At 45.3% G+C, this 27,541-nt stretch overlaps 1 protein-coding gene across 2 annotated transcripts in view; it reads right to left on the bottom strand.

Annotated features, from left to right (window-relative positions):
* Positions 1-27,337, bottom strand: part of AACS (acetoacetyl-CoA synthetase) — a 46,338-nt gene extending 19,001 nt beyond the window's left edge. The window contains exons 1-9 of one of the 2 annotated variants that reach the window (XM_026716200.2): positions 27,118-27,337; positions 21,671-21,774; positions 19,520-19,640; positions 16,514-16,627; positions 12,727-12,824; positions 10,017-10,131; positions 8,876-8,957; positions 4,893-5,040; positions 3,626-3,706 (exon numbers count right to left, since the gene is read on the bottom strand). In XM_026716200.2, the coding sequence (XP_026571985.1) occupies positions 3,626-3,706; positions 4,893-5,040; positions 8,876-8,957; positions 10,017-10,131; positions 12,727-12,824; positions 16,514-16,627; positions 19,520-19,640; positions 21,671-21,774; positions 27,118-27,235 (981 nt within the window). In that variant the 5' untranslated portion in view covers positions 27,236-27,337. The remainder of the gene's footprint in view (positions 1-3,625; positions 3,707-4,892; positions 5,041-8,875; positions 8,958-10,016; positions 10,132-12,726; positions 12,825-16,513; positions 16,628-19,519; positions 19,641-21,670; positions 21,775-27,117) is intronic. The other variant, XM_087913477.1, reaches the window with a different exon arrangement.
* Positions 27,338-27,541: the final 204 nt, after the last annotated feature.

The following is a 27,541-nucleotide window of genomic DNA, read 5'->3' on the forward strand; positions in this document are numbered from 1 at the left end:
ATAAATTATCCCCCAATTCCCACCCCCTGCCCTGACAACAGCATATCACACGAGCCATTTGATGGGCTCCATCCCGCTCTGGGTTCCCCAGGCGGCTTGCTGGCAGAACTTTCTTGGGGTTGGAGCTGGTTAGTTGGAACGCTGACAGTAGATTAGGTCAAAAAAGCTGTTGATTTTTCGTCTGTTTTTAGACCTGCAAAGAAACGTGGGGGGTTTTTTTTGCACATCTCTGAGACACCCCCACGCAAAGCAAGGTGCCATCAGCCGAGCACAACCTACGGCTCATAGGCTCCGCATGATGTCATTTCTCAAGTCACTTGCAAAGCGGTGCCCCCTCCTCCCCGCTTCCGCCCCCAGGCCCAAGAACCAGCCTTTCCAGAATATTCCAGAAAATATCCTCTGGAAAGCTTCCATGCTATTCTCTATACAGGCAGGTGAGTTCCAGAGGTGGTATTCAGCCGGTTCTGACAGGTTGTGGAGAACCGGTAGTGGAAATGTTGAATAGTTCGGAAAACCAGATGCCACCTCTGACTGGCCCCACCAACCCCATCTATTCTCTGCCTCCCGTTAAATCCCAGCTGATCGGCTGGGTCTCCTTTGGTTGCCCTGCACAGGAGAATGGAACTGGAAAGCAGGTCAATGGGGTGGGGAGGAAGTGGGGATTTTGCAGTAACCTTCTCCTGCCACGCCCACCAAGCCACGCCCACAGAACTGGTAGTAAAACAATTGGAATCCCACCACTGGAAGGAAGACAGGAACGAAAGGAGAAGGAAGAGAGGAACAGAAGGGAAAGGAAGAGAGAAACAAAAGGGGAAGAAGGAGAGGAAGGAAGAGAGGAACAAAGGGAAGGAATCAGAGGTTCTGGAGAACCGGAAGCGGAAATTTTGAGTAGTTCAGAGAACCGGCAAATCCCACTTCTGGCTGGCCCCACCCCCATCTATTCTCTGCCTCCTGAGTCCCAGCTGATTGGCTGGGTCTTCTTTGGTTGCCCTGCCCAGGAGAACAGAGCTGGAAAGCAGGTTAGTGGGGTGGGGAGGGAATGGGATTTTGCAGTATCCTTCCTCCTGGCCACGCCCACCAAGCCAGGCCCACAGAACCTGTAGTAAAAAATGTTGAATCCCACCACTGATAAGCTGAGAATTTTAGGTGTTAAAATGTACTTGGAAAACTCAGATCAAGCTTATCGGTGAGGGGAGACAGTCATTACTGGTAGTCCTTGGGTCAACGTTCCAGAAAACCCCAACTCCAATTAAAAACTCAGAGACAAGCATCTTCTCAAAGGTTCCTTTTATTAGAGTAGTAAACTGGCCCTTCTGGGAAATCCCGAATCTGAAAGTTCTGGGTTTCCCCGCAATAAGTAAAAAACTACAAATCCACCCCCTGCACCCATCATCGCATCCCATGTCCCAATCTCCATCTGTCCCAACTTGAGACGTCCTCTCACCCAGGTGCAGAAATGACATGACCTTGACTTCGAAGAAGAATGCTATTAGGTCTAACCACATACGTTCCAAGAAATTCTTCCCCCTCCCATTTTCCCAGGCTCAAGAATGTGGCAGCGTGGAAGCGCCAGGTGCTAATATGGCTTCCAAAGCTGACCTTGACTTACAACCGCCACTGAGCCCCAAATTTTTGTTGCTAAGTGAGACCTTGGTGAAATGAGCTTTCCACAACCTTTCTTGCCACCGTTGTTCAACGAACCACTGCAGTTGTTAGTAACAGAATCATTGAGTGAATCAGGCTTTCCTTGTTGACTTTGCTTGTCAGAAGGTCGCAAAAAGGGGATCACTGCCACTGTCAAAAGTACATGCCAGTTGCCAAGCATTTTGATCACCTGACCGCAGGAAGGCTCCAAGTGTAAAAACAATTCGTACGTCACCTTTTTCATCCTGTTATAACTAATGAACAGCTCTTATGTCGAGAACTCTTGTCCTTTTTTTAAAGTATCCACATGCAGTCTTGAACTTATGACCAGTTCATTTAGTGACCATTTTACATGATGTGTGCAGAAAAAAGGGATTTACAACCGGTCCTCGCCCTTACGACAATTCAAGTGTCCCTGCAGTCACATGACCAAAAAATCCAGGCATTTGGCAACTGTCACATATTTACGACTGTCGCAACATCCAGAAGTCACATGATCACCCTCTGAGCTACCAACAAAGTCAAGGGGATTTGCTTAACAACAGAATGATTCGCTTAATACCACTGTGATTCACTTAATGACTGTGGCAAAAAAAAAATCATACAATTGAGCACGACTCAGTGTCAGACATTCCAGTCCTGTGTTCATAAGTGCTTTATAAAATGCTAGTAAGGCCACACCTGGAATACTGCTAGTTTGGTCACCATACTAAAAAAAGAGGTTGAGACTTTGGAAAAAGTTCAGAGAAGAGCAACGAAGATGATCAGACAGACAGACTGACTCACTACTGGACAGTCACTTGTCTGAGATTGTATAGGATATGCTTGAGCAGGGAGCTGGACTAGAAGACCTCCAGGGCCCCTTCCAGCTCTATTCTATTGCATTGTATATTCACTCATAGAATACTCACTTTTAAGACCGTCCACCGATAAACAAACTCTGCCACTTTAAACCAAAAACACTGTGAAGCTTCTGCCACCTGCAGGTAAGCCAATTGGGAAAATAAAACCACAACAACGCGAAAACATTTCCAAGATTGGGCTTATTTATCCGCAGAGGGGCTTATCCGCAAGTATATGCAGTAAATTGATTTTAATCTGCGTTTAATCTTGGGCTAATCCAGTCTGGTCTCCTTGGAGGGTGAGGGAGGATTCCCTTGAAGATAGGAACGTGCACAGATAGTGCATCTCAAAAGGATGCCCTGTTTGAAGACTTTCAACAATTTAATATTTGTTTTTACCGAAAGAAAAAGGCAACATAAACAACCATCTGCAGATGAGGCAAAAGAGACAATCAACCAGCCCAAAAAGAGAATAAAAAGACTCCAGCGCTTCTCCGCCAGCAGTCAGCATCCCAGATCAAGCATAGATTAACTCCAAGGTTAACTTCAGACCAACAATCAAGGAAACAATCCTCCTGTCAAAATAGACAACAGCAAACAGCCCAACCAAATAATCTTTAAGATCACCCACCTTCATGGGGCAAGCCACTAGAACAGGGGTCCCCAAACTTGGCAACTTTTAAGACTTGTGGACTTCAACTCCCAGAATTCTTAAAGTTGTCAAGTTTGGAGGCCTCTGCACTAGAATATAAACTGACAGCAAACAGCACTCCTTACTAACACTGATGATGTTACCTAGTTGGGTCATGAAACATCTGCAAGAAAACAAGCAAGCTGAGAGTACCGCGAATCTTATAGTCCTCCTTCTCTTCTTTTCCTTCTCCGCCACTCCACAGACCCCATTCCCTCCTAGCACTGATGATGTTACCTAGTAGAGTAATGAAATGTCTGCAAGAAAATCACCAAGTCCTCTTCCTCTCAACAAAACCCATCCCTTCTAGCACTGATGATGTTACCTCGTAGGGTCATGAAAGGTCTGCAAGACAACAAGCAAGCTCAGAGAGCACCAAGGACCTCCTCATGTCAGCCCCCAAGCTATGAATATTCTCCTTTATTAAAGAAAAGAAAAAATCACTTGCCGTGGTATAGTATATGATGACGTCATTACTGCTCATGTTCCCGTGAAGGATATGTTCTTTCAGGTGCTGAATCAAAGTCCCCTGCAGGGATGACAAATAATAATAATAATAATAATAATAATAATAAGAAGAAGAAGAAGAAGAAGAAGAAGAAGAAGAAGAAGAAGAAGAAGAAGAAGAAGAAGAAGAAGAAGAAGAAGAAGAAGAAGAAGAAGAAGAAGAAGAAGAAGAAGAAGAACGAGGAGGACGAAGATGCAGGAAAGAGCTTAAATTGCATTAGAAAACTAAAATGAAAATTTAGTTTAATTTACATTTGAATTAGCAAAACGGAACCAAGCACTCAAATAACTATATTGCACACTGAATATTTCACAATGATTTCAGAGCATTAAGCTCTCTCACAGTCTAGCCTAGGTGCACGGGGCTGAAATTCTGAAATGGCCACAAAATGGTACGAATGTGGATAGAGAAATCAAATGGATCCCTTTGAGGTTTCAATCCAGGGCAAAACCACTTATTTTATTCGTTTTCATCCCATCTTCATTGTTTCTAGAAAGAACTCGAGGCAGCGGATATATCCCATATTCTAACTTCCTTCTCCTATTTTCCACACAGCAACAATCCCACCGGCCAGCCACCCAGCTGGCTTTCATTGCTAAGGTGGGACTAGAATTCTCTGTCTCCTGGTGATTGGCCCAAAGTCACCCAGCTGGCTTTATTACATGCCTAAGGTGGCGCTAGAACTCACCCTCTTCCGATGATTGTCCCAAAGTCACCCAGTTGGTTTCCCTTCCTAAAGCAGGATTAGAACTCAACATTTCCCCAACTAACGTATTTCAAAACATAATTTGCAACTTGACATGCAATTCTTTCAATTTCTTAAATCTTACGAAAGTGACCACACCTCTCTATCACGTGTGTTAAATTATATCACCGTGCGTTTCTCCCATACTCCAAATATCCATACGTTCCATCCTCCTCCTTCCTCATTTAACGACCCCATAATCCTTTGCAGGATGGAGTCAGGGCAACTCAACGGAGCTAGCAGAGTGTTTGAATGGCCGGATGACTTTCCTGTTGCCAATGCGGAGTTTTGTTTGGCAGAGCATCGTGCCCAGAGAGAGAGAAACATCCGCCTCTACCTAGGATTGAACCCACAGCCTCCTGATTGTGAGTCGAGAGCTCTACCTCTAGGCCACCGTGCCACTCCTAACAGCCCTGCATTCCATGCCGTGCATGAAATCATAAATAAACAAGGGACACTCACCCCTGCAGAGTGCACCATGCATTTCGGGGCGCCCGTTGTGCCTGAGGAGTACATGATGAAAAGTGGGTGGCTGAAGGGGAGCTGCTCAAACTCCAGCTGAGGCACGTGGTCTCCCTTGCCTGTTCCAAGAAAGTCTTCTAAAAACACGCTGAGCGGAAAAAGGAAGGAAAGGGGTTGAAAATCAGAATTCCATATGACTTAAGATTTTTCTATAATCCATTAATGGTATTGATTAGCCCTCGGTCCATATCAAAGGGCAGAGTTCCAGAAATACAAATTATTACTAAAATCTGATAAAAGCAAATTTAACACGGAATTGCATAAAATACAATTTAAAGTGAAATTGGAATAACATAGTCTAAAATGAAATTGGAATAAAATACAAGAATTTAAGATTTAGATAAAATATTTTTTTCCCAACATTTTTTTATTACAGTCTACATATAACAATATATTAACAGTGTGGCATCGATATATCATACATCTCTCATTGCATTATATTCATATTAATTCATGCTTCTTCAATATGTATTTTCAACCTTACTCTCTCCAAATGCCTATCACCATATCAATTAAACATACCTAATAATTCCATTATTCAAATTTTCTCCCCGTTTTCATTTTACTTTTTTAAATAAAAAATTCTCATTTGGCAAGCAGTGTGGTTCCAGGTTTCACATCTCAATACAAACATGGCCATAGTTACCTATTCATTTTATTTGCTTAATTTCATATTGCATCATCCTTGTCATTATTAAATATTAAGCTTATCTTATCCAATCCCAATTCATGTTCTCATATCTTATTTTACAATATTATCTAAAATTCTCATCACAATTCTATGTTCATTTATTCAATTCCAAATCCTAATATATCTCCTTCCATTTTTCTTAGTATATTCTCATATCTTATTTTACAATGTTATCTAAAATTCTCATCTCCTTTCTATTATCATTTCTCATATTATTATTTTTTTCCTGTCACATTTGTCATTTTATCAATCCTTATCTGTAAATATAGTTGTCCCCTCTAGTTAATAATTCAAGCTAACCACTTTCATTCTTCCTTAATATCTCCCTATTTGTATAAAACAGATTTTTCTCAGATTCTGCATTATATTTTCTCTATGAATCATCTATCCATTACAAAATACGATTTTCAACATATTCTTATACATCCCAACATATTACCTTGCGGAATCCCCTTCCTTATCCCTTTTTTTTTCACCCATTATCTCTCACTCTTTGAACAATGTACCTTCTTTTCATCCTTGTTTGTTTCCTATTCATCTTTATTTTCTGATCCTTTCTCTTAATTCCCTTTTCCCCCATTCTTATTGCCCTTTTCTCATTCCAGTTATTAAACTTTTCTGTCTCCCTCTTTTGATTTTTCCTTTGCACTTCCTTTTCGTTCTTTTCCCTTCTCTCTTTAACCATTTTCCGAACCATTCTCCCTTTTATCATCCCATCAGACCACAAATTTTTAATTCTAATTCCTTTCCGCCCCCGCTTAAATAATTGTTGTTCGTTTTGTTCTTCTAAGTTGGCTTCTTCTTTATAGAACTCCTCCCCCTCTGGTTTATTATATTCTTGTGTATGCTGAGTCATCACTTCTAATTTCTGTAATACATAATTACACATTTCAAGTTTGATTCTTATCACGTCCCTTGTATCTTGCATATTCAAACTTATGTCGTGAGTCCAGTCTTATATCGACAAGTAGCTCCTCCATTATATCTTCTTTTTTCTTTTTCTTTCCTCTTCCTTAATAGTTGAAATCCTCTTCTTTAATAGATATATTCAATCCCAGAGTCCAGTAGTATCTTATTTCAGCCAATATCTTTTGAGTTTATTTTCAACAATTCATACTCTTGAGTCTTTATTCCAAATCTTCTAATTGGCCTCCCAACTGTTTCCCAAATTACCGGGTGGTTCTATGACAATAATAAAGTTCCTTTTATTTTCTTTCAAGTTCCAAGATCGAAACTCTCAAAAAGACCAGACGCTCGTTTTAAAATGGACTAAAGTTTTCCTGTGCCATCAGGTGGCGCTCTTGAGTCTTTTTCTTTTTAACTTTCTTTATTGAATATAATATTTTTATTAAGTTCGCTAATTTCAGTCATTAGCTATTCTTTTCAACACACTCAATTCCAGCATTTAGTTATGCCCTTTAAGTGCCCACAGTTCAATATATGTCCAGTTTAATTTTTAATCCTTTGTTGTGTTAATGTATTTTCCTTTAAACTTCTCCAAATCAGTCCAATAGAATAATCAAATCCAAATGTAAACACCAATTTCTTTCTCACTTTCTCTGATCACCGCTTCTACACGCTTTCCTCCAAAATAGCCCTTTAATTTGATACCAGGGTACCTCAAAAGCGATGTCCTTTGCCTGGGTCACACTCTGCTTGCTACTTCTCTCTCCAGCACAAAACTTAGTTTCCCGAAGTGTTCTTTGTCTTCATGGTGGCCATTTTAAGACCACAGCGGCAACTTGCCTTTGGGAGGGATTTTCCTGTTAGGGAAGGGAGGTGCAGCTCCCCTCAACCTTCCAGGCGATCTCCCCCTTCTTCACCACCCCACCAGTGCGGCTCCGGTTCCGATTGGGACCCTCCAGCAAGTGAGCTCGGGCGAAACCACACTCGATCACTGATTCGCACTGACTCCGACGAGGAACAAACCAGAAGTCCAAGATTTAGATAAAATATGATAAAATTATATTATATTAAGATGTTTCTATGCAACCGTCGGCACGCCAAACCAGGGTCAACCTAGGGAACTAAGAGACTCCCAAGCTAACACAGGAAGTCCTCCACTTACGACCACATTGGAGCCCCCAATTGATGCCAAGTGAGACATTTGTTAAAAGTCAGTTTTGCCCCATTTTACAACCTTCCTGGCCACTGTTGTTAAGTGGAATCTCTGCGGTTAATTTACTCACACCGTTGTTAAGTGAATCTGGCTTCCCGATGTACTTTGCTCATCGGAAGGTCAGAAAAATTGGATCCCATGACCTTGGGACACAGCCGCGGCCATAAATACAAGTCATTTGCCAAGCGTTTTGATCATGTTGTAAGTGTGAGAAACGGTGAGAATGCTGCAATGGTCGTTAAGTGTGAGAAACGGTCATATGTCATTTTTTTTTCCACCGCCGTTATGAATTCAAATGGTCATAAACAAACTGTACAGATAGTCCTCCACTTGCAACCATGTTTTTAGTGAGCGCTCAAACATATGACGGCACTGAAAAAGGTGACTTTGAGACCGGTCCTCGTACTTACGACCGTCACAGCATCTCCTGGGTATTTGGCAACCAGTGTGTTTTGCAGCATCCCCAGAGTCACGTGATCTCCATACCTGTCATGCCCCTGTCGGAGTCTGACTCCGAGGGAGAGGAGGAACAGCCGACACAGAGTGGAAATGTGGCTCTGGAAGTTGTGGAGGAGGCTGGGCAGTCAGAGGAAGACCCAGGCCCATCCCGTCTCCATCCTAGGGCATGCAAGGAGGAGAGGATAAGGGAGAGGTGTGAATGGTGTGGTCTATGGGGGAGGAAAGGGCCTTGATCCCCTTCATGGGCTGCAGCTGTGAGAACTGGTTAAAAGGACGGACATGCGTATCGGCCAGTGCTGAAAACAAAGCGTAGAAATATCTCTCGTTTGTTGTTCCTCTCTGAGTTTGGCATCCTTCCCAGTGTGTTCCGATATCTGTGGATCTCTTCAAGCCTTTATCTTGCCTGGTTCCCTTAATTGCTTCAGTGTGGTTTGTCTTGTTTTTGCTCTTTATAATTTATAGGCATTTTTACTTTAAACAACATTTCCTCCTTTCCGTAACTGCTTGTGGGGGGAGTGTTTTTTTGTCTCTAGTCAAGGATATTTGGAGCTTGGAAGCAAAGTGAAGGAATAAAAGGGACTTCACCTGTTTTTGTGACTGTGTTTATTTTGCATCCCACCCTGGGTCATCACAATACCCTTCAAAACTTAGTACCTGTTTGGGATTCTGGAAATATCTATGGACTCTCTTGAAGATACATAGGGGATGACAACGACTTTTCTCAGATCCGGAAGTCCTAAAAGGCGGGAAAAAAGGATCAGAAATGCAAAGATTATCAAATAGCAACAGTACTTAAGATTTATATGATGCTTCACAGTGCTTTGCAGCCCTCTCTAAGCAGTTTACAGGGCCAGCCTCTTGCCCCCAACAATCTGGGTCAGGATCGAACGGACAACAGTGGGCAGAGTTAGCCTGCAATGCTACCTTGTAACCAGTGCACAAGCATGGATGGTTGGATGGGAGGGAAGGAGGGAGGGAAGGAGAGAGGAAGGAAGGAACGAGGAATAGCAGTAGCATTTAGACTTATACACTGCTTCCTAGTGCTCTAAGCGGTTTACAGAGTCAGCTTCTTGCCCCGCAAAATCTGGGTCCTCATTTTACCCACCTTGGAAGGATGCAAGGCTGAGTCAACCTTGAGCCGCTCAGATTCGAACTGTTGGCAGTTGGCAGAGTTAGCCTGCAATACTGCATCCTAATCATTGTGCGAAGGAAGGAAGGAAGGAAGGAAGGAAGGAAGGAAGGAAGGAAGGAAGGAAGGAAGGAAGGAAGGAAGGAAGGCAATAACACTAGCAATAACCCGTAGATATTTACAGCCCCCTTTAAGTGGTTCACAGAATCAGCCTGTTGTTCCCAACAATCTGAGGCCTCGGAAAGATGGAAAGCAGAGCCAGTCAGGATTGAACTGCTGACAGTCGACAGAGTTAGCCTGCAATGCTGCATATTCTAACCACTGCACACTATGGATGGATGGAGATAGGAAGGAAGGAAGGAAGGAAAAAGAAAGGAAGGAAGGAAAAAAAGAAGGAAGGAAGGCTAGCAATAGCACTTAAACTTATACACCGCTTCACTGAGCTTTGCAGCCCTCTCTAAGCTGTTTACAAGTCATCCTCCTGCCCCCAACAACCTGGCTTGGCAGAATTAGCTGCAGTCCTGCACTCTTAACTCCCTGCGCCACCAGGTCTCCTTCTGTTGCATTTTTTTAATGTTGCATTCAGACACACAAGGGAGAGAAATCCTTTCCAAGCCTGGGAGAGAGAGAGAGAGAGAGAGAGAGAAAAGGGGGCAGCCAATTTACCTTTGACGACACTCTGAAGCTTTTCCAGGTGGTTGTGGCGTTTCCCGTTGTAGATGACGGCTTCGACGGAGAAGATTAGCTTGGGTTGAATTTGGGAGAACCGATCCAGGACGCCCTGTGGGGTAGGGAGATGGTAAGGGGGAAGCAGGCATTAGCAGAAAATTCGACAAACTTGGACAAACAGGGTTGGCTTTTATTTATAGTCCTCGACTTGCAACCATTTGAAGCTGCAACAGCCCCGGAAAAAGTGACTTTATGTCCGTTTTTCACACTTAAGAGTGAATGTGATTGCCCATAATATCATTGGTTACCCTCTCCCCTCTCTGGAAGAGCTTTATAGCCCCCGCTGCCTCAAGAAAGTTCAAAACACCATCCTCAAAGATCCATCTCATCCTGGGCACCCTTTTTTTTTTGAACTATTACCATCTGGCAGACGGTACAGAATAATAAAAACAAGGACAAATAGGCTGGAAAATAGCTTCTATCCCAGGGCAGTAGCTCTTCTGAATTCTACTGTATAGTGCAGTGTTGGTGCGGGGTCAGGCATTTTCAATTCCGTGTGTGGAGTGTGAAAGTTGTGTGTTCACCAATTCAGCATAGGAAGAACTTTTAAAATGCCAACTCAAAAATATTTCTCGGATCTTTTAGAGTTGTCAGCAGAAAGGGAATGGGGAAAAGCAGCGCCTTCCTTAAATGCTTTAGGTAATTTTGAAGCTTCTGGCATGCAAGATTATTACTGGAGAGGATGATTGATGACTCTTGGCTACGGATGTGTCCCATTGGAGAATATGCATGGGGGGGGTGACCAGGTTCAAGGGTGAAATGAATGATGTGTCTCAGAGTCAGCTACACCCAGGTAGCACCGACATGTTTCACTCCTAATAAATCTTCTTTAAACTTTGAAAGATGCGGCCAGAGACTCATGATTTAAAAGGGGATAGATGCTGGAGCTCTGACATAAAATTAAATTCAGCTCTTATCTTAATTTCAGGTCCAATGCCCTAAACACACACACACACACACACACACACACACACACACACACACACAAAATGTGATTATAACCATCAGGTCCATTTCTCTCTCTCCTAAAAGCTGAATCTTTGGCTAAAAAACAGTGGCGCATAACTACCCTCTTCTGGTGATGCCATAAAAGTCAACTCTGAAGTCGAACAGGTTGTCCTCATTTTGCGAATTTCCACTGCTAAGCAACGCAGACATTAAGTGAATCACAACTGATTTTGCAACTTTTGCCATGGTCCTTAAGTAAATCTCACCGTCCAATGATTTTGCCTATCGGAAGACAGCGAGGAAGGTTGCAAATATCCACAGCCCTTAGACTCATATACTGCTTCACAGTGCTTTTACAGCCCTCTCTAAGCGGTTTACAGAGTCAGCCTCTTGTCCCCAACAATCTGGGTCCTCATTTTACCCACCTCAGAAGAATGGAAGGCTGAGTCAATCTTGAGCCGGTCAGAATCGAACTGTTGGCAGTGGGCAGAGTTAGCCTGCAATACTGCATTCTAACCAACGTGCACGGAGGGAGGGAGGGAGGCAGGAAGGAAGGAAGGAAGGAAGGACAATAGCAATAACAGACTTCACCACTTCATAGTGCATTACAACCCCCTCTAAGCGGTTTACGGAGCCAGCCTATTGCCTCCATCAATCTGGGTCCTCATTTTACCCACCTCGGAAGGGTGGAAGGCTGAGTCAACCTTGAGCCTGGTGAGAACTGAACTGCTGGCAGCCAGCAGAGTCAGCCTGCAATACTGCATTCTAACCACTGTGCACAATGGGTGGGTAGGTGGTTGGAAGGAAGGCAGGAAGGCAGGAATGGAAATACCACTTGCAATAGCCCTTAGACTTCTATACTGCTTCACAGTGTTTTCCGGCCCCTCTCTAAGCGGTTTACAGAGTCATCCTATTTGCCCCCAACAATCTGGGTCCTCATTTTACTGACCTTGGAAGGAAGGAAGGCTGAGTCAACCTTGAGCTGGTCAGGATCAAACTCCTGGCAGTGAGCAGAATTAGTCTGCAATACTGCATTCTAACTACTGCACACCAAGGAAAGAAGGGAAGGAGGGAGGGAGGGAGAAAGGAGAGAAAGAGAGGGAGGGAGGGAGGGAGGGAAGGGAAGGAAAGAAAGAAGGGGGAGAGAAAGGAAGGAAGGAGAGGGAGGGAAGGAAAGAGAGGAGAGGGGGGGGAGGGAAGGAAGGAAAATAGCACTTTCAATGGCCCTTAGACTTACATACTGCTTCACGGTGCTTTACAGCCTTCTCTGGCCAGTTTACACAGTCAGTCTCTTGCCCCCAACAATCTGGGTCCTCATTTTACTGACCTCAGAAGGATGGAAAGCTGAGTCAACCTTGAGCCTGATGAAAATCAAACTGCTGGCAGCCGGCAGAGTTGGACTGCGCCACCACCGCTACTCTAACCATCACATCACACACACACACACACACACACACACAGACCCTGCAACTAATTGTAAATATCTGCCAGTTGCCAAGTGTCCAAATTTTGATCACGTGTTATTGAGGTGGCAAGTTACTTTTTTTCAGCATCTCTGTAACTTCCAACATCCGTAAGTCAAGGACTACCAGCATTGCTTTGCCCAAAAGGAATTCACCCTTCCTTCGAGGCTGCAAATGTAACCGGTGGGGGGGGGTGATTTGGGAACCAGGTGCTTAAGTGAGGGGAGGTCACTCACGTTGATGCCAAAATCCGGCGACGTCGCACTCCAGATGGCCCCGATGCTGGCAGCAGCCAGCATAGCCTCCACCGCGTGGATACCATTGGGCAGGTAACCTGGAACGGTTGCGGAAATGAAAGAGGAAGGAGAGGAAGGATGGATCTTAGCTTAATTCACCAAGTGATCAAGAAAATAAAAGCCAACTTCGTATAAAGAGAGCAATATAAAATGTTTTACAGATGGCATCTTCCTCCAAATACATTGGCCCAAATTAGTAAAAGTATACCACTGTTGGAAATGTTACATGGAGATAGGCACCTATTATCATATGTGATAGATAATGTATAAAAGCAAAAAAAATACTGGTGGAAAATAAAGGTTTGGATAGAAGAGATGGTTAACCAGAAAGCAGAGTTCAGACCAGAAACTTTCTTACTGGGAATTATTAATGAGAAATACTGTAAAGGAACAATATATTTAATGATACATATAATAACAGCTGCGAGATTGGCGTATGCCCAAAACTGGAAGAATGAAGATACCCCTATAGAAAGTGAAATAATAAGGAAAATACTAGTCTGTCCAGAGATGGACAGACTAACTAAAGAAATCAAAGATAAGAGACAGAGTATTGTGAAGTCTGGGGTAAAATTGGTTGGAGTCAAGGAAAAAGAAACGAAGGGTTGATGCTTTATAGAAATGAAAGTTAAAGTTTTGTAAACCAAAGAGGATGCAATATAATGGACAAATATGAGATGATACGAATGCATGAGTATAAAAAAACGGTTGTAGATATTTATATAATTGTATATAAACGCATATAGAAATAATATGCAGCTAGCGCTATACTAATAACAAAAGGGAAAAAGGAAATTAACTATTATGTGTATCTCTATACGCTTAGTAAAAGCCAGATCAGATCAGATCATCCAAAGCCACCCAAACTATCCGTGCTGCCTGCAAGGTGTATATTGCACCATCGCTCCTTCCTGCAGACTCCCCCAACAGGTAACACAACCCAGGTAAATTGCAACAAAGGCAAAGAGGTTTGTGCAATCCCAAACTGAGCCTGGGAAGAGGAAGGAGAAGCCCCACGTCCTCCCCTTCTCCTTTAAAAAGCCCACCAACTCAACAAGGAAGAACCTGTGCGCAGGAGGTCCCCCAAAATCCTGGAAAATTGTTAGGGGCAGGCTGGAGCCCTCGAAGGAGAACCAGGAATGGTTGCAGTCACCCAGCCCCCTCAAATTGGTCTTTCGGGCTTGGTGGCACATTTTGAAACCCGATGGGAAACCTGAACTTCACCTATTTAGTAAGCCAAAGAGACAGTTCTCAGATCAGGCCTGGCTGGTTCGGGCCACAAAGCTCAGTTGTGTAAGTCATCAAGAGGAGCTTGACAATCCTGCTCAACCAAGACCAGGAAAACCACGCTAGGGTTTACAGATAACCCTCAACCTACGAACACAATCGGGACCAGCATTTCCAGCGCTCAGCAAAAGGTTAAGGGAGTCACGTCTGATTTTATGACTTTTTAACTCAAGGCCAAGCCAATCATTGCCATTGTTAAGCCACTCAGGTGGTCATTAAGTGAATTCAGGTTCCATTAAGCCAAGGGTCCCCAAACTTGGCAACTTTTAAGACTTGTGGACTTTCAACTCCCAGAATTCGACAGCCAGCTATGCTGGCTGGAGAATTCTGGGAGTTGGAAGTCCTCTAGTCTTAAAAGTTGCCAAGTTTGGAGACCTCTGCATTAAGCGAATAATATGGTCATTGAGTGAATCCACTGATTTTGTTTGTCAGAAACCGGCAGGGCAGTTCACAAATGGAAGATCATACGACCCCAGATTGCTGCAACCGTCGTTAAGTGTGAACCTGTTAAATAAGAGCTAACAGTGTGTGGCGGTAGCCAAAAAATTAATCCTAAATTGCATTAACAGGGGGATACAATCGAGAGCAAGGGAGGTACTAATCCCACTCTACAAAGCCTTAGTAAGATCACATCTAGAGTACCGCATTCAGCTTTGGCCACCACATTATAAAAAACTCTAGAAAGAGGACAGAGAAGAGCAACCAAGATTATTAGGGGACTAGAGAGGTTAAAACATTCATACGATGAATGGTTGCAGGAACTGGGCCTGGCTAGTCTAGGGAAGAGAAGGACCAGGGGAGACAGGATAGCAGTCTTCGAATATTTGAGGGGCTGCCACAGAGAGGAGGGGGTTGAGCTATTTTCCAAGGCACCCAAAGGCCAGACAAGGAACAATGGATGGAAACTGATCAAAGAGATTCAACCTGGAAATAAGGAGAAATTTTCTGATAGAACAATCAACCCACGAACAGAAGTTGCCTTTGGAAGTTGTAGGAGCTTCATCACTGGAAGCTTTCAAGAAGAGACTGGACTGCCATCTATCAAAAATGGTGTAGGGTATGAAATTGTAAACAGGACAGATAAAACGATAAGTATAATGACCATGAAGATATGTAAATATTGAAAAGAAATTAAAAAAAAGCCCGAGGGAGGTATTTGAGAAAAAGCAAATAGAGAATATATATAGTAGTGATAAGATAAGAACTCGCCATCCCCGTTACTCAAGACCTCCACAAAGGGAAAAACCCAACACCATCTGATGCAAGAGGTGTCAGTGGCTGCATTGCAACACGAGGAACAGTGGAGCAACGGACTCAGTGACACAACCGCAGGTTAACCGCAAGATATCAGCTGCCCATCTTGACCTTAGAGGGCAGAAGAGGTCAAACGGAGACCTGTGATTTGTGTAAGAGGTAAGGAGGTGCGCTGGACAGCAATAGGGCAGGCCATTCCCCCCCCCCCCCGCGGGGTCCTTGCTGGTTTTCTAGAAGGCATTTCGCTACCCAACTAGGTAACATCATCAGTGCTACGAGGGTGTGGGATTTGTGGAGTGGTGGAGGAGGAGGACTGTAGGGTCTTCATTGCTTCCTGAGTTTGGTGGTTTCCTTGCAGATGTTTCGCTACAAACTGGATAACATCGTCAACGTGTTGGTTACCTAGTTTGGTCATGAAACATCCTCCTCTTCTCCCGCTCCAGTCCACAACCCACCTCCCTTCCAGCACTGATGGTGTTACCCAGTTGGGTCATGAAACGCCTGCAAGAAAACAACCAAAGTCAAAGAGCACCAAGGACCCCATAGTCCTCCTTCTCCCCCTCTCTCCACAAACCCCACTCCCTTCTAGCACTGATGGTGTTACCTAGTTGGGTCATGAAATGTCTGTGAGAAAACCACCCAGCTCAGAGACCACCAAGGACCATAGAGTAGTCGTAGTAATCCTCCTCCTCATCCTCCTCCTCCTCCCAAAACCCACCCCTTCTAACACGGATGATGTCCACCAGTGTGGTCAATGAAGCATCTGCAAGAAAACCACCCCAACGCAGAGACCACCAAGGACCATTCAGCTCTGATCTACAAAGATCCTCTTCTTCTCATTTCCTTCCTCTTCCTTCTTCCGTTCTGGACACCCGGAAAGCCCCCAGCTCCACCTGAAGCCCAAACACACATCCCTGAGACCCTTTCAAAAGTTATCAATGTGTGACCCAAACACACACCCCCCCCACACACACTCTCTCCTTCCAGAAGGTTCAGCAAAGTGTCCCACGTTTCGTTTATAATTTCAATGATCCATCTGTTTTTCTTCTCCCGTCTTGGCAAGGCTTGGGCTTAAAAGTCACCCAACCTGTCTATCATGCTCCGTTGCGTTTCCTGCAGAGCTTCTTAAAGCCGGCAAAGATCTGACGTTTTGCACATCCTGGTTGAGAGGAGAAGGTGGACTCACCCACAACCCGGTCTCCAGGATGCACCCCCAATTTCCTCATGGCCGCAGCGTAGAAAGCCACGCGGTGCCTCAGGTCTTCAAAAGTCACTTTTTCGATCTCTTCCTTGCCTTCCCCTGAGGGAACAAGACCAGGTCCAGTTTCAAAACAAAATATCCTGTTTCCCCCCAAAATATGACCTACCCTGAAAGTAAATCCTAGCTTGATTTTTTTTTTTGCACGAGCTCAATATAAGCCCTACCTCCCAAAATAAGCCCTACTTAAGGTCCTGCCCACTCCAGAGTGAAGGGGTGAAAATTAAGCTGGGGTGGGGATTAGGGGACAGAGCTGCCCTACTACTTACCTTTGGACACCTGCCTTACTGGCCCTTTTCTTCTGCAGCCAGTAAGGCTGGTAAGGCCTCTGGAGCTGATAACAAAGCTCTGGATCGATCCTGAACGCTGCAGGGGCCTTCAGGAAAACTTTGCCAGCCGCAGAAGAAGTTCCTGAAGGCCTCTGACAGCGAAAAGGAGGCCGGGAGCGACGCATGGAAGTGAAGTTAGTGAATGGAGGACATCCCCCGAAAATAAGACCTGGTGCCTTTTTTTGGTGGCAAAAAAAATACATAAGACAGGGTCTTATTTGGGGGGAAACATGGTAATACTCTGTTTCTCAGAAAACAATTCTGAGTCTTATTTCCTTTTAGACTTGAAAGTAAGTACTTGGGCTTACGTTTGAGGCGGTCTTACTTTTTGGAGGTGCAGCAGGCCAGACTCGGTGAGCTGGACGCGGCATGGCCTCCATTCCGAACCTTCACAGCATTCAAAATGGCGGCCTTTTTGTCGAGAACAGGGAGGAAAATGGAGGAGGGGGAATTTTCCTGCCTGCCACTCCTTCCCTCAGTCTGTGCTGAGCTTGAGGAATGGATGGCAGGAAGGGGGAAAAAAACCCTTCCCATTTTCCTCCCGTTCTCATCAAAAAAGAGGGAAAAAGCAAACTGGCCAGGAAGCAGCCCAACAAGCAGAAGCACTGGGCCTGGAAAGGGAAAGGCAAAAGCGGCATTTGCGCTGCCACATGGGGGCCAGCAGGCTGCAGCCAACAGTGCCCCTGCCACGCCCACGCCACCACTCATGCAGGCCATGCTGATCCCCCCGGCTTATTTTCAGGGTAGGGTAATATTAGGCCCACCCCCAAAAATTAGGGTTGGGCTTATTATTGGGGTGGGTCACGTTTTCGGAGAAACACGGTATAGAAACACAGGAGCCTCTGTGGCTCAGTGGTTAGAGTGCAGTACTGCAAGCTACTTCTGCTGACTGCCAGCTGCCTACAATTTAGCAGATCGAATCCCACCAGGCTCCAGGTTGACTCAGCCTTCCATCCCTTCCGAGGTGGGTCAAATGAGGACTCAGATTGTTGGGGGCAAGAGGCTGACTCTGTAAACCGCTTAAGAGAGGGCTGTAAACCACTGTGAAGCGGTATATAAGTATAAGTGCTATTGCTATTCCTCTTCCTTTCTCCTTCCTCCTTCCCTCCCTCCCTCCCCTGATGTGCAGTGGTTAGAATGCAGTATTTCAGGCAAACTCTGTCCACTGCAAGCAGTTTGATTCTGAACCAGCTCGTTGACTCAGCCTTCCGTCCTTCCGAGGTGGGTAAAATGAGGAGCCAGACTGTTGGGGGCAAGAGGCTGACTCTCATAAACTGCTTAAAGAGAGTGCTGTAAAGCACTATAAAGCGGCATATAAGTCTAAGTGCTGTTGCTATGTTAACGTCTGAAGAAATTAGCAGGCTCGAAGGCTGGATGCACAGACCCACAACCTTCTACGCAGGCACCCCAAAATCGCCACTTCTTTCTTTTCAATCCCAGCTGCTCCTTGTGAGAAAGAGAGAGTCCCAACCTTCACACCTTCAAATTTAATCCAGGGTGGGTTGTTTTGTTTTGTTTTCCTTTCCCCAAATTCCCAAAATAATTACCAGGGCAAGAACAGGCAATGTTCCCCCATTGTTCTCGCGCCGTCATTACTAAGTCAAACACAGCACAACTTGCCAAAACAGTTCTCTGGCTGAAGGAGAGGGAGGCAGAGAGGTAGGTCTCACTGGGGCTTAAAAGCGGTTTTTTTTAGCAGCCTGGAGAAGATCCAGGTGAGCCAAGGAGCCAAATGCAAGATGCGTGGACAGCACAGTACACGTCTGCAGCAGTAGTTTAAAGGGGTGGCCTATGAAAGTTTGGGGCCATTATGGTGTGGGGGAGAAGTGCCCTGGCCTCCTGCAACTCCAGCCACCGAGGGAGAGAGGAGAGGGGGAATCAGGACCAAACACAACAAGGAGAGGTTTTTTTTCAGAGGCAGGAAGTATTCCTGCACTCTCCAAGGATTGGAGCCCTTGGATTGGGTGGAAGAATGCTTAAGGCAGATTTTTTTTTTTATTTTTTTTAAAGGAGGCAGGGATGGGAGACTACAAGGTAATCCATCCTGTAAACCGGAGTAGGTTCCTAAAAGAGAACATTGGAAAAATTACTCCTGCATGACTGCTAATAATGATGAAAGATAGAGGGAGGGAGGAGGGAGGGAGGGAGGGAGATAGAAAGAGAAAGGGAGAAATAGAGAGGGAGAGAGAGAAAGAGAGGGAGAGGGGGAGAGGAAGAAAGTGTGAGGGAACGAGGGAGAGAGAAATAAAAAGAGGGAGGGTGAGAGATGAGAGAAAGAGAGGAGGGAGAAAGAGAAAGAGAGGAGGGAGAAATAGAGAGGGAATGAGGGAGAGAGAAATAGAGAGAGGGAGGGTGAGAGAGGGAGAGAAAGAGAGGAGGGAGAAAAGAGAGGAGGGAGAAATAGAGAGGGAATGAGGGAGAGAGAAATAGAGAGAGGGAGGGTGAGAGAGGGAGAGAAAGAAAGGGGGAGAGAGAGAAGGAAAGAGAGAGAATGGAGGGAGAGAGAGAAAGGAAGAGGAAGGGAAGGAGAGAAGGAGGGAGAGACACAGAGAGATGTGAACAGTCGTAGATCCGGCAATTATGAAGATTCGCATGGGGGACTCACGTGTGGCATAGAGGGCGATTTTATCGTTCTCCTCGTGCTTCAGAAGGTTTTCGGCATAGTTTAAACGGCTGCCTTTAAACCATTCGGGAACATCCACGATGCTCTTGGAGGGATCGATCACCTGGTGGGAACACATCCAGCATCCTTAACAGAAGACTTTGCAGCCACGTAGGGCACAAAGGAACAGTGTTATGAGGGTCTCTCTCTCTCTCTGTCCCTCCTCACCATCTGGGGGGCTCCATTAAGTCCAGTTAGATGGATGTGTTCCCCCCCTTGGAGAAAAACAGGACCAGACTGGGTTACTACTGGGATGGGGCACCACCAGGAAATCCAATCGGATGGGCCCATTTAAAAAAAGTTCCTTTGGAAGAAGGCGCTGCTTGCCTTCTGCTAAGAAAACTACAGGGAGTCCTCAAACTTATGACCGTTTAGAGACCGTTCGAAGTTCTGACAGGAGTAAAAAGAGTGGAGTTTTCAAAAACGAGGAGTTTTCCAGTTCTTATTGGCAGTCGTAAGTTAAGGACTACCCGTGGAGAGCCTTCCATTTTTACCTGACCTTAAAAGATGCTAATTAAGATCCAAACTCTTCATTTTATGAGCGGGAGGCTTTTAGGAAATCCCCAGATCAGATCAAAAGTCGAAAGACCTCCTGGATGAAGGCCATGCCAGACCAACTCTTCCACGCATGGCCGAGAAGACAAGCTACGTCCACCAACTTCAGCAGAGCTTGGACTCAAAAGTCAACTCTGCAATGACCTTGTTGGGGATCTACAGAACTTGTCCCAACTTGTCCCAAAGATGCTTTCTTTTTCAGGAGGCAACTGGACTTTCTTGTTTTTTGTTTTGAAGATGTTTTGCTTCTCATCCAAGAAGCTTCTTCGGCTCTGACCGGATGGCGGGCAAGGATTTATATTCCTTGCAGACAGCTGGTTATTTGCATCCTTTTAGAGGGTCATTGAGGCCACTTTATCTGTCACCCAAGTAGTGCAAATGGTTCCTGTAGTCTGCAATTTTATTTTTTCCCCTCTCTCAAAATCCATTCTATTCCCACACCACTCAAAGGGTGTTCATCCCAAATTGTGTAGCTAAGAATCGACATAAACAGTCATAAGTTTGAGGACTCCCTGTAGTTTTCTTGAAGAAAACTTGAAGAAGGAAGGAAGGAGAGAGGGAGATGTGGAAGGAGGGAAGGATGGATGGATGGATGGATGGAAGGAAGATGTGAGAGGAAGAAAGGAAGGCAAGCAATGCCTTCTTCCAAAGGAATCTTTTTTTAAACGGGCCCTGGTGGATTTCCTGGTGGTGCCCCATCCCAGTATTAACCCAGTCTAATCCTGTAGAGATTCTCAGTCATCCAGATCATAGTTGTCTCAAAGGTGCTTTTTTCAGGTAAACCCTCCAGGTGGCCCCAACGACCCTCTAAAAGGATGCAAATGACCAGCTTGTCCGCAAGGAATATAAATCCTTCCATTCCCCCATCATCCTGACAGAGCTGAAGAAGCTTCTTGGATGAGAAGAGAAACATCTTCAAAGAAAAAAACGGAAAGCCCAGCTGCCTCTTGAAAAAGCATCCTTGGAACAACCATGACCTGGGATGACAGACAATCCCTACCGACTTTCTCCCGCGGAGAAATAGTTTAAAAAGGCCAGGAAAGAGGAGATATTGACTTGCCAAATGATAGATAGCAATGGCCCCGTCAACTTTCGCTCACCCAAGCTGGAGAAGAAGACCTAGAATGAGGTGGAAAGTCACACCCACCATCTTCTGCGTGATTCAGTCCCCAATTAATCTGAATAATCCAGTGATCAAAAAAACAGCTGTGTCCCAATATCTCCGCGGTTGCCGCAAAGAACAGGGACTCAAGCTCTTTTTCAAAGCACCCAAAGGCAGGACAGGAAGCAAAGGGTGGAAATTAATCCAGGACAGAAGCAACCTGGGATTAAGGAGAAATTTCCTAACAAGGGAGAACAATTAATCGGTGGAACAGATTGTCTACAGAAGTTGTGGGCGTTCCATCCCGGGAGGTTTTTAAGAAGAGACTGGACAGCCAGCCACTTGTCTGGAAGGGTATAGGGTCTCCTGCCTGAGCAGGGGGTTGGACTAGAAGACCTCCAAGGTCCCTTCCAACTCTTGTCACCCTGCCAGCTTACCTCATCATAAAGCCGAGAAAAGACAATCCCGCTGAATTTCCAAAACTCTGCCCAGAAATCCGAATAATGCTGTACAGACCAGTGGTACAACTCGCTGTAGTTGGCTGGAAGCAAAAACAAGAAACCCCCATTAAAAAACCCCTCTCTTTAATTATGGTCCCTATAGAAAAAACCAATCGGCTAGTTGCTTTAACTGGCAAGAGTTTAAACCTGAGTTTTAAACTCCTTCCCTCCTTTTTTTTTTTTCTCAAAAGAAAGCAAATGAAGCTGTTCACAAATCGAACGTGTTTTTTTTTTTACAAGTTTTTACTCTCCATCTGCTCACGCGCAGCATCGGATGCAGAAGCCACCTGTCAGGCCTGGGGGGAAAAAAATAAAATAAAATAAAATAAAATTATTGGTTGCCTATTTCCTTCTCGGGAACAAACAGCCAGCTCCCTTCTCTCTCTCTCTCTTTCTCAAGCACCTGTAATGCAAAGCCCAATCAAAATCAGACAAATAATTTCTGTGTTTTGGCTAATACATCAAAGGAAGGAAGCAAAAAAAAAAAACCCCAAAACCCTCTGGTGCTATTTTTCTCTTCGTGATTTAGCGGACAAATGATGGCTCCATCTTGGCTTCTGGTGGGGGAGAGCCCCAGGCAAACAAACCAGATCTCTGAAATTGCTAGAGCAAACAGAAATCGCTTCTGGTTATTTGCTCTCCTTTTTATTTCCCTGGGAGAATAAGCAGGAAGAGATGCGTAAATGAGAAAGAAAAAATAAAAAAGAATGGAGGGAAGGGGAAGAGGATTATTTACAGAAGGGAAATTCTAAGTAACTATCACACGGTGCCAAGGGTACCAGAAGGCACCCCAATTCTACTCCTCTTCCCCTTAAAAGTTAATACAGTTAGTTCTCGACTTATGACGATTGAGCCCAATGCTTCTGTTGTTAAAGACAGCTGACTTTTCCCCCACCTGTTGTGGTTAGCCGGCAGCAGGTGCGGACGGCCGAGGAGAGCGAGGACTCAGGATGAGGGGCCAGGACCATCAGGGAGTGGACTGCTGCCTTCAGAGATTGTGGGGGCTGGCAGCGGCGATGAGGAGGTTCCCGAGGAGCCTGTGCCAAGCGCGCGTGCATGCAGGGTTGTTTGTAGGAAAGAGCAGCTGCAGCAGCACAGGTGACTCAGGAGTAAGGCTGCAAGAGTGCCCCTCCTTCAAGAAGATAAAAGCCAGCTTTGAAACGAACGTACTTTGCAGAAGGCAAAGACGTTTTGAAACTCCAGCCTCGTGGACATTCCAGTATCCTGAGTTTGTATTTGAAGATTCTTGTATTGCAAAGTATTTCTTGTCTGTTATCTTTTGGCAAGTCTCGCACAGTTTGGCAAGGCTTGTGCTTATCACAGTTCATTATTTTGCAGAAGCATTAACAGGTTTCTGTTCCATTTGTTGGAAAAAGGTGTGGGTCAGAGCACGACCTTCCTTGCCATAGTTGTTAAGTGAATCACTGAAATTATTAAGTTACCATGTTTCCCTGAAAATAAGACTCTGTCTTATTTTTTTTTGCCACCCAAAAAAGGCACCAGGTCTTATTTTGGGGGGGATGTCCTCCACTGACTAACCTCACTTGCGCGCATCGCCCCCGGCCACCTTTTTGCTGTCAGAGGCCTTCAGGAGCTTCTTCTAGGTCCAGCAAGGCTTTCCTAGAGGCCTCTGCAGCCGATAATAGAGCTCAGGATCGATCCAGAACTTTGTTATCAGCTCCAGAGCCTTCAGGAAAACCTTGCCAGCCTGCCAGCTTCAGAAGGAATCGGCCGGCAAGGCAGGTGTCGGGGTGTGCGAGGCCTGGCTGCAACTGTCCAAAGGTAAGTAGTCGGGCAGCTTCACCCTCCACCCACACCCTAGCTTAATTTTTACCAGTGCACTCTGGAGTGGGAGGGTCTTAATTAGGGCTTATTAGGGGGTAGGGCTTATATTGGGCGCATGTGTAAAAAAATGAAGCTAGGATTTACTTTCAGGGTAGGTTGTATTTTTGGGAAAACACGAGTAGTAACACAATCTGAAAATAACATTTAACACAGCATAGTACTTAAGCAAAATGGTTTGGTTGAAATCGGCATATGTGGGACTGATTGGGGTAGAAGACTCTAGGGGCGATACTGAAACATAATTTTATCGTTATTTTATTTATCTATACATGAAATTATTGTATTCTTTTGCAATTTCGTTTTAAAATGTCTTTTATTCCAATTCCATTTTAATTTTTTTTTTTAATCAGATTTTAGTAATAATTTGTGTCCGGAGCTCTGCACTTGGATATGGCCCAAGGGCTAATGAATAAAGTAAAGTAAGTAGTAACTCAATTGTTCAGTGAATCTGGCTTCCTCACTGATTCTGCTTGGCAAAAGGTGGCAAAAGGGGATCACGTCATCCCTGGGCAACCGTCGTAAGTATGAGTCAGTTGCCAAGCGCCTGAATTTTCATCATGTGACCGTGGGAATGCTGTAACGGTCATAAGTGTGGAAAAGGTGACCTTTTTCTTTTAATGCTGTTGTAACTCCAAATGGGCACTACATGAACGGTTGTAAGTTCAGGAGTTCCTGTATCTCAGGTTTTACCAAATCTGTCATTTATTTTTCCAGGTCTCTGAACATAGAATTGGTTTGCGCTAGCAGCGTTGTTTACTTGAAGAAGAGAAGCGGGCAAAACAAAGTTGCTTTGAAACTAAACCCAGGGATGATACCTAATTTATTTTCCATCCTATCCCCCCTCCGTTTCACAAACCCACACCCACAATCACACCTGCAAACTCCAGCATCAGCTGAGCAAAAAATGTGAAAAGGAGGGCAACAGCTTTCATCAAATGCTTTTGCACATATTTTTTTTGGGGGGGTGGGGGAAAGATAACAACAATCTCTTTTAAGTTTGCAAAAAGAATCACAGGGGACCTTGGCTTAAAATTCCCCTTCCCCATCTATCCAAAGACACGCCGCATTTATTTTTCACATCAAGAATCAAGAGAGAAAACAATTGCCTGGTTATTCTTCCACGGGTAAATAGGAGGCCCAGATTTAAATATACAACAGCATTGCAAGACACAACGGATCAAATGTGTTGTGTATCCGCACACGCGTTGACACTTTAGGGCCCAAAGCAGGAAAGTCGTAATGTCCCAAGTGGCCGGAACTATAAGACCTATAGCACCTCTTCCCACGGGAGATGTCCTCGATTTACGACAATTGAGCCCCAAATTTTTATTGCTATGGTTAAGTGAGTTTTACATGGTGGTTAAGTGAACCCAGTGACTTTTGCTAGTCAGAAGATTGCAAAGAGGATAGCATGACACACACACACACACACACACACACACACACACACACACCTGGACACTGCAGCCCTCATAAACATGAGTCAGTGGCCAAACATTGGATTTTGAAGGGGATGATGCGACGGTCGTAAGTCTGAAAAATGGTCATTAATCAGGGTTTTTTTTCATTGCCGTTCTTACTTCGGTCACAAAATGAACTGTTGTAAGTCAAGCACTACCTGTAGTTCAAAATCTCCTCGGTAGCTGTCTTATTCCTGCTCATTGCAAAAATTAGCAACCTAAAAACTGGGGCGGGGGGAGAGAGAGAGAAAACAGCTTCCATCCCAGGGCAGCAAACTCTATTTAATTCTCCTGTATTGTGCAATATTCATGCAATATCAAGGCTCTTCAATTCAATTGTATAGAATGTGAAGGATGTGCGTTTGTGTTTTATTTTCATAGTCATAATGTACACTGAAGATGGCATTTAATTTTGTTGCACGAGGTGCAATTAACAATAAGGTAAACTAAACTAAAATCATCCCCCCCACCCCTTGGAAGAAACGAGAAACCTTATTCAATGTTCCTTTTTTACAGCCTACTGGGCACATGGAAACGCACAACCTGCCCTCTTTGGGGGAAATCAACACACACACACACACACACACACACACACACACACACACACACACACGACAGCATTCACACAATGCATTCCCCCCCCCCTCTCTTTTCTACAGGATGAGATAGAGAGGAAAGGCAAAGGGGAAGAGAAACCAGGCAGCTGATTTAAAGCTACGTTGAACTACAGCTGAAAGATGGTTCCAAGCCCAATGCAAAATGCTGATTTGTACAAGCCTTGAGGACTAGAGGTCCAGTTTCTTGAAATAATTTAAAAAAGGAAAAGAAAAGAAAAAGCCCAGATTTGCTCTGGAAGATGATCCAGTTCCTCGTGAGTCAGGGCTGAAATATGGTTGCACGGTTACATTCTGGGATCCTATTGGTTGCAAGGCCAAAAAAGGGGTGGGTGGGTTTCAGGCTGTATCACCCCCCCACACACACACACAACGGAGGCCTCGAGTTCCCATTTATTTTATTATAGGTTTATTGAATTTGGACGACACCGGTCTCCTCGACAAGGCAACTCCAGGCATCTCACCTGTTATAAAAGCCTTAAGGGGGGCCCCTCTCTGCTGGCAAGCACACCTGAAGACCCTTTGTTCACAGGTAACCCTGCCGGCTTGCAAATTATGTCCAAGCTTGTCGTTCCTGGGATTTGCATAAAGTTTTCGATCTTGCATCAGCCAAGCTGAAGACAAGTCATCGGAAGGATAAATAGGTGACAGGATGCAGAATGGCTGGGCATGTGCAACGCACCCGACAGGTTCATTCAAAATTTGTGTTAGATAAGCGAGATGAACTGGAGGAGGGGAGAAGAGTAGTGGGGGGAGGGGACTGGACCAGCTCCAACTTTTGGGGCAGTGAGACTACATCCTCTCCCCATGGGTTCATTCACAAACCAGATCACACACCACAGTGCCCTGCAGCGCCATTGAAGCTCCACTTATCATGCCTTATCAGCCTCTGCTGCTCCAAGGTAGACTCCATCCCTCTCTGGAGGCTCCACTTATCATACCCCATCATCCTCTGCTGCTCCAAGGTAGGCTCCTTCCTCCTCTGGAGGCTCCACTTATCAAGATTCATTGCTTCCCCCGCTTCCAAAATGCATTTAAACAATATAATAAAAGCACGATCCCTTTAGGGCAATCCAGCTTTCCCTCCCGCTGGAAAAGCCAGGCGCCTCTCCCAGCAGAGGCAACCCCCAGATCCAATAACACACACACACACACACACACACACACACACACACACACACTGCAATCCTCATCAACCCAGAGAAGAAGGCAAGGTTAACAAAGGATGCTGGCATCTCATTTGCGGATGGCGCCAGGTTGCCGATCCAAGCAGCGCACTCCGGCTCTCTTTGCAATTGCGGGGCGCCCCGCGCAACCTACCTTGCAGGGCCGTTGTGGGAGAAGCGGTTCTGCCTCCTGGGAGGGAACTGGGGGGGCAACGGGAAAGGGAACCAACCCGGCGAATGGACGGACGGAGCGTCGCTTTCTTTGCCCGGCTTCCCCGCAGGGCGGGGGGGGGACTCACCTAAGCGGATGCCGTAAGCCGCGGTGACCGCCGCCCTGAAGCGGTCCATGCTGGTGTTGCGCTTGGAGTCCGGCTCCCACATCCGCTGCGCTTCCATGATCTCCAGCTCCCCAGACATCGTCGACAAACTGAGCACAGCCCCGGCTTCGCCTCCGCTGCCCGCTTCACTCTACGGAGCCCCACCACTTCGCCGGTCCGAGCAGGACTGCGGGGCTCCGCCTCCTGCCGGCTCCTTTTATAGGACGCGTCACCTCTTCGATATCCTCTTCCCCAGCCGGTGAACTTCCGCCAATCCCAAAAAATAGTGCGCGGAGCGAAAGGCCGATCTTTGTAAGGGGAACGAGCGTGAACAACGTGGGCTGCAAGTAAAATAATAATACAATAATGCAATAGTAATATTGTAACAAAATATAAAATAAAATAA

Source organism: Pseudonaja textilis, chromosome 15 (genome assembly GCF_049901715.1).
Source record: "Pseudonaja textilis isolate UNSWEBS1 chromosome 15, rPseTex1.2, whole genome shotgun sequence".
Lineage (NCBI taxonomy): Eukaryota > Metazoa > Chordata > Lepidosauria > Squamata > Elapidae > Pseudonaja > Pseudonaja textilis.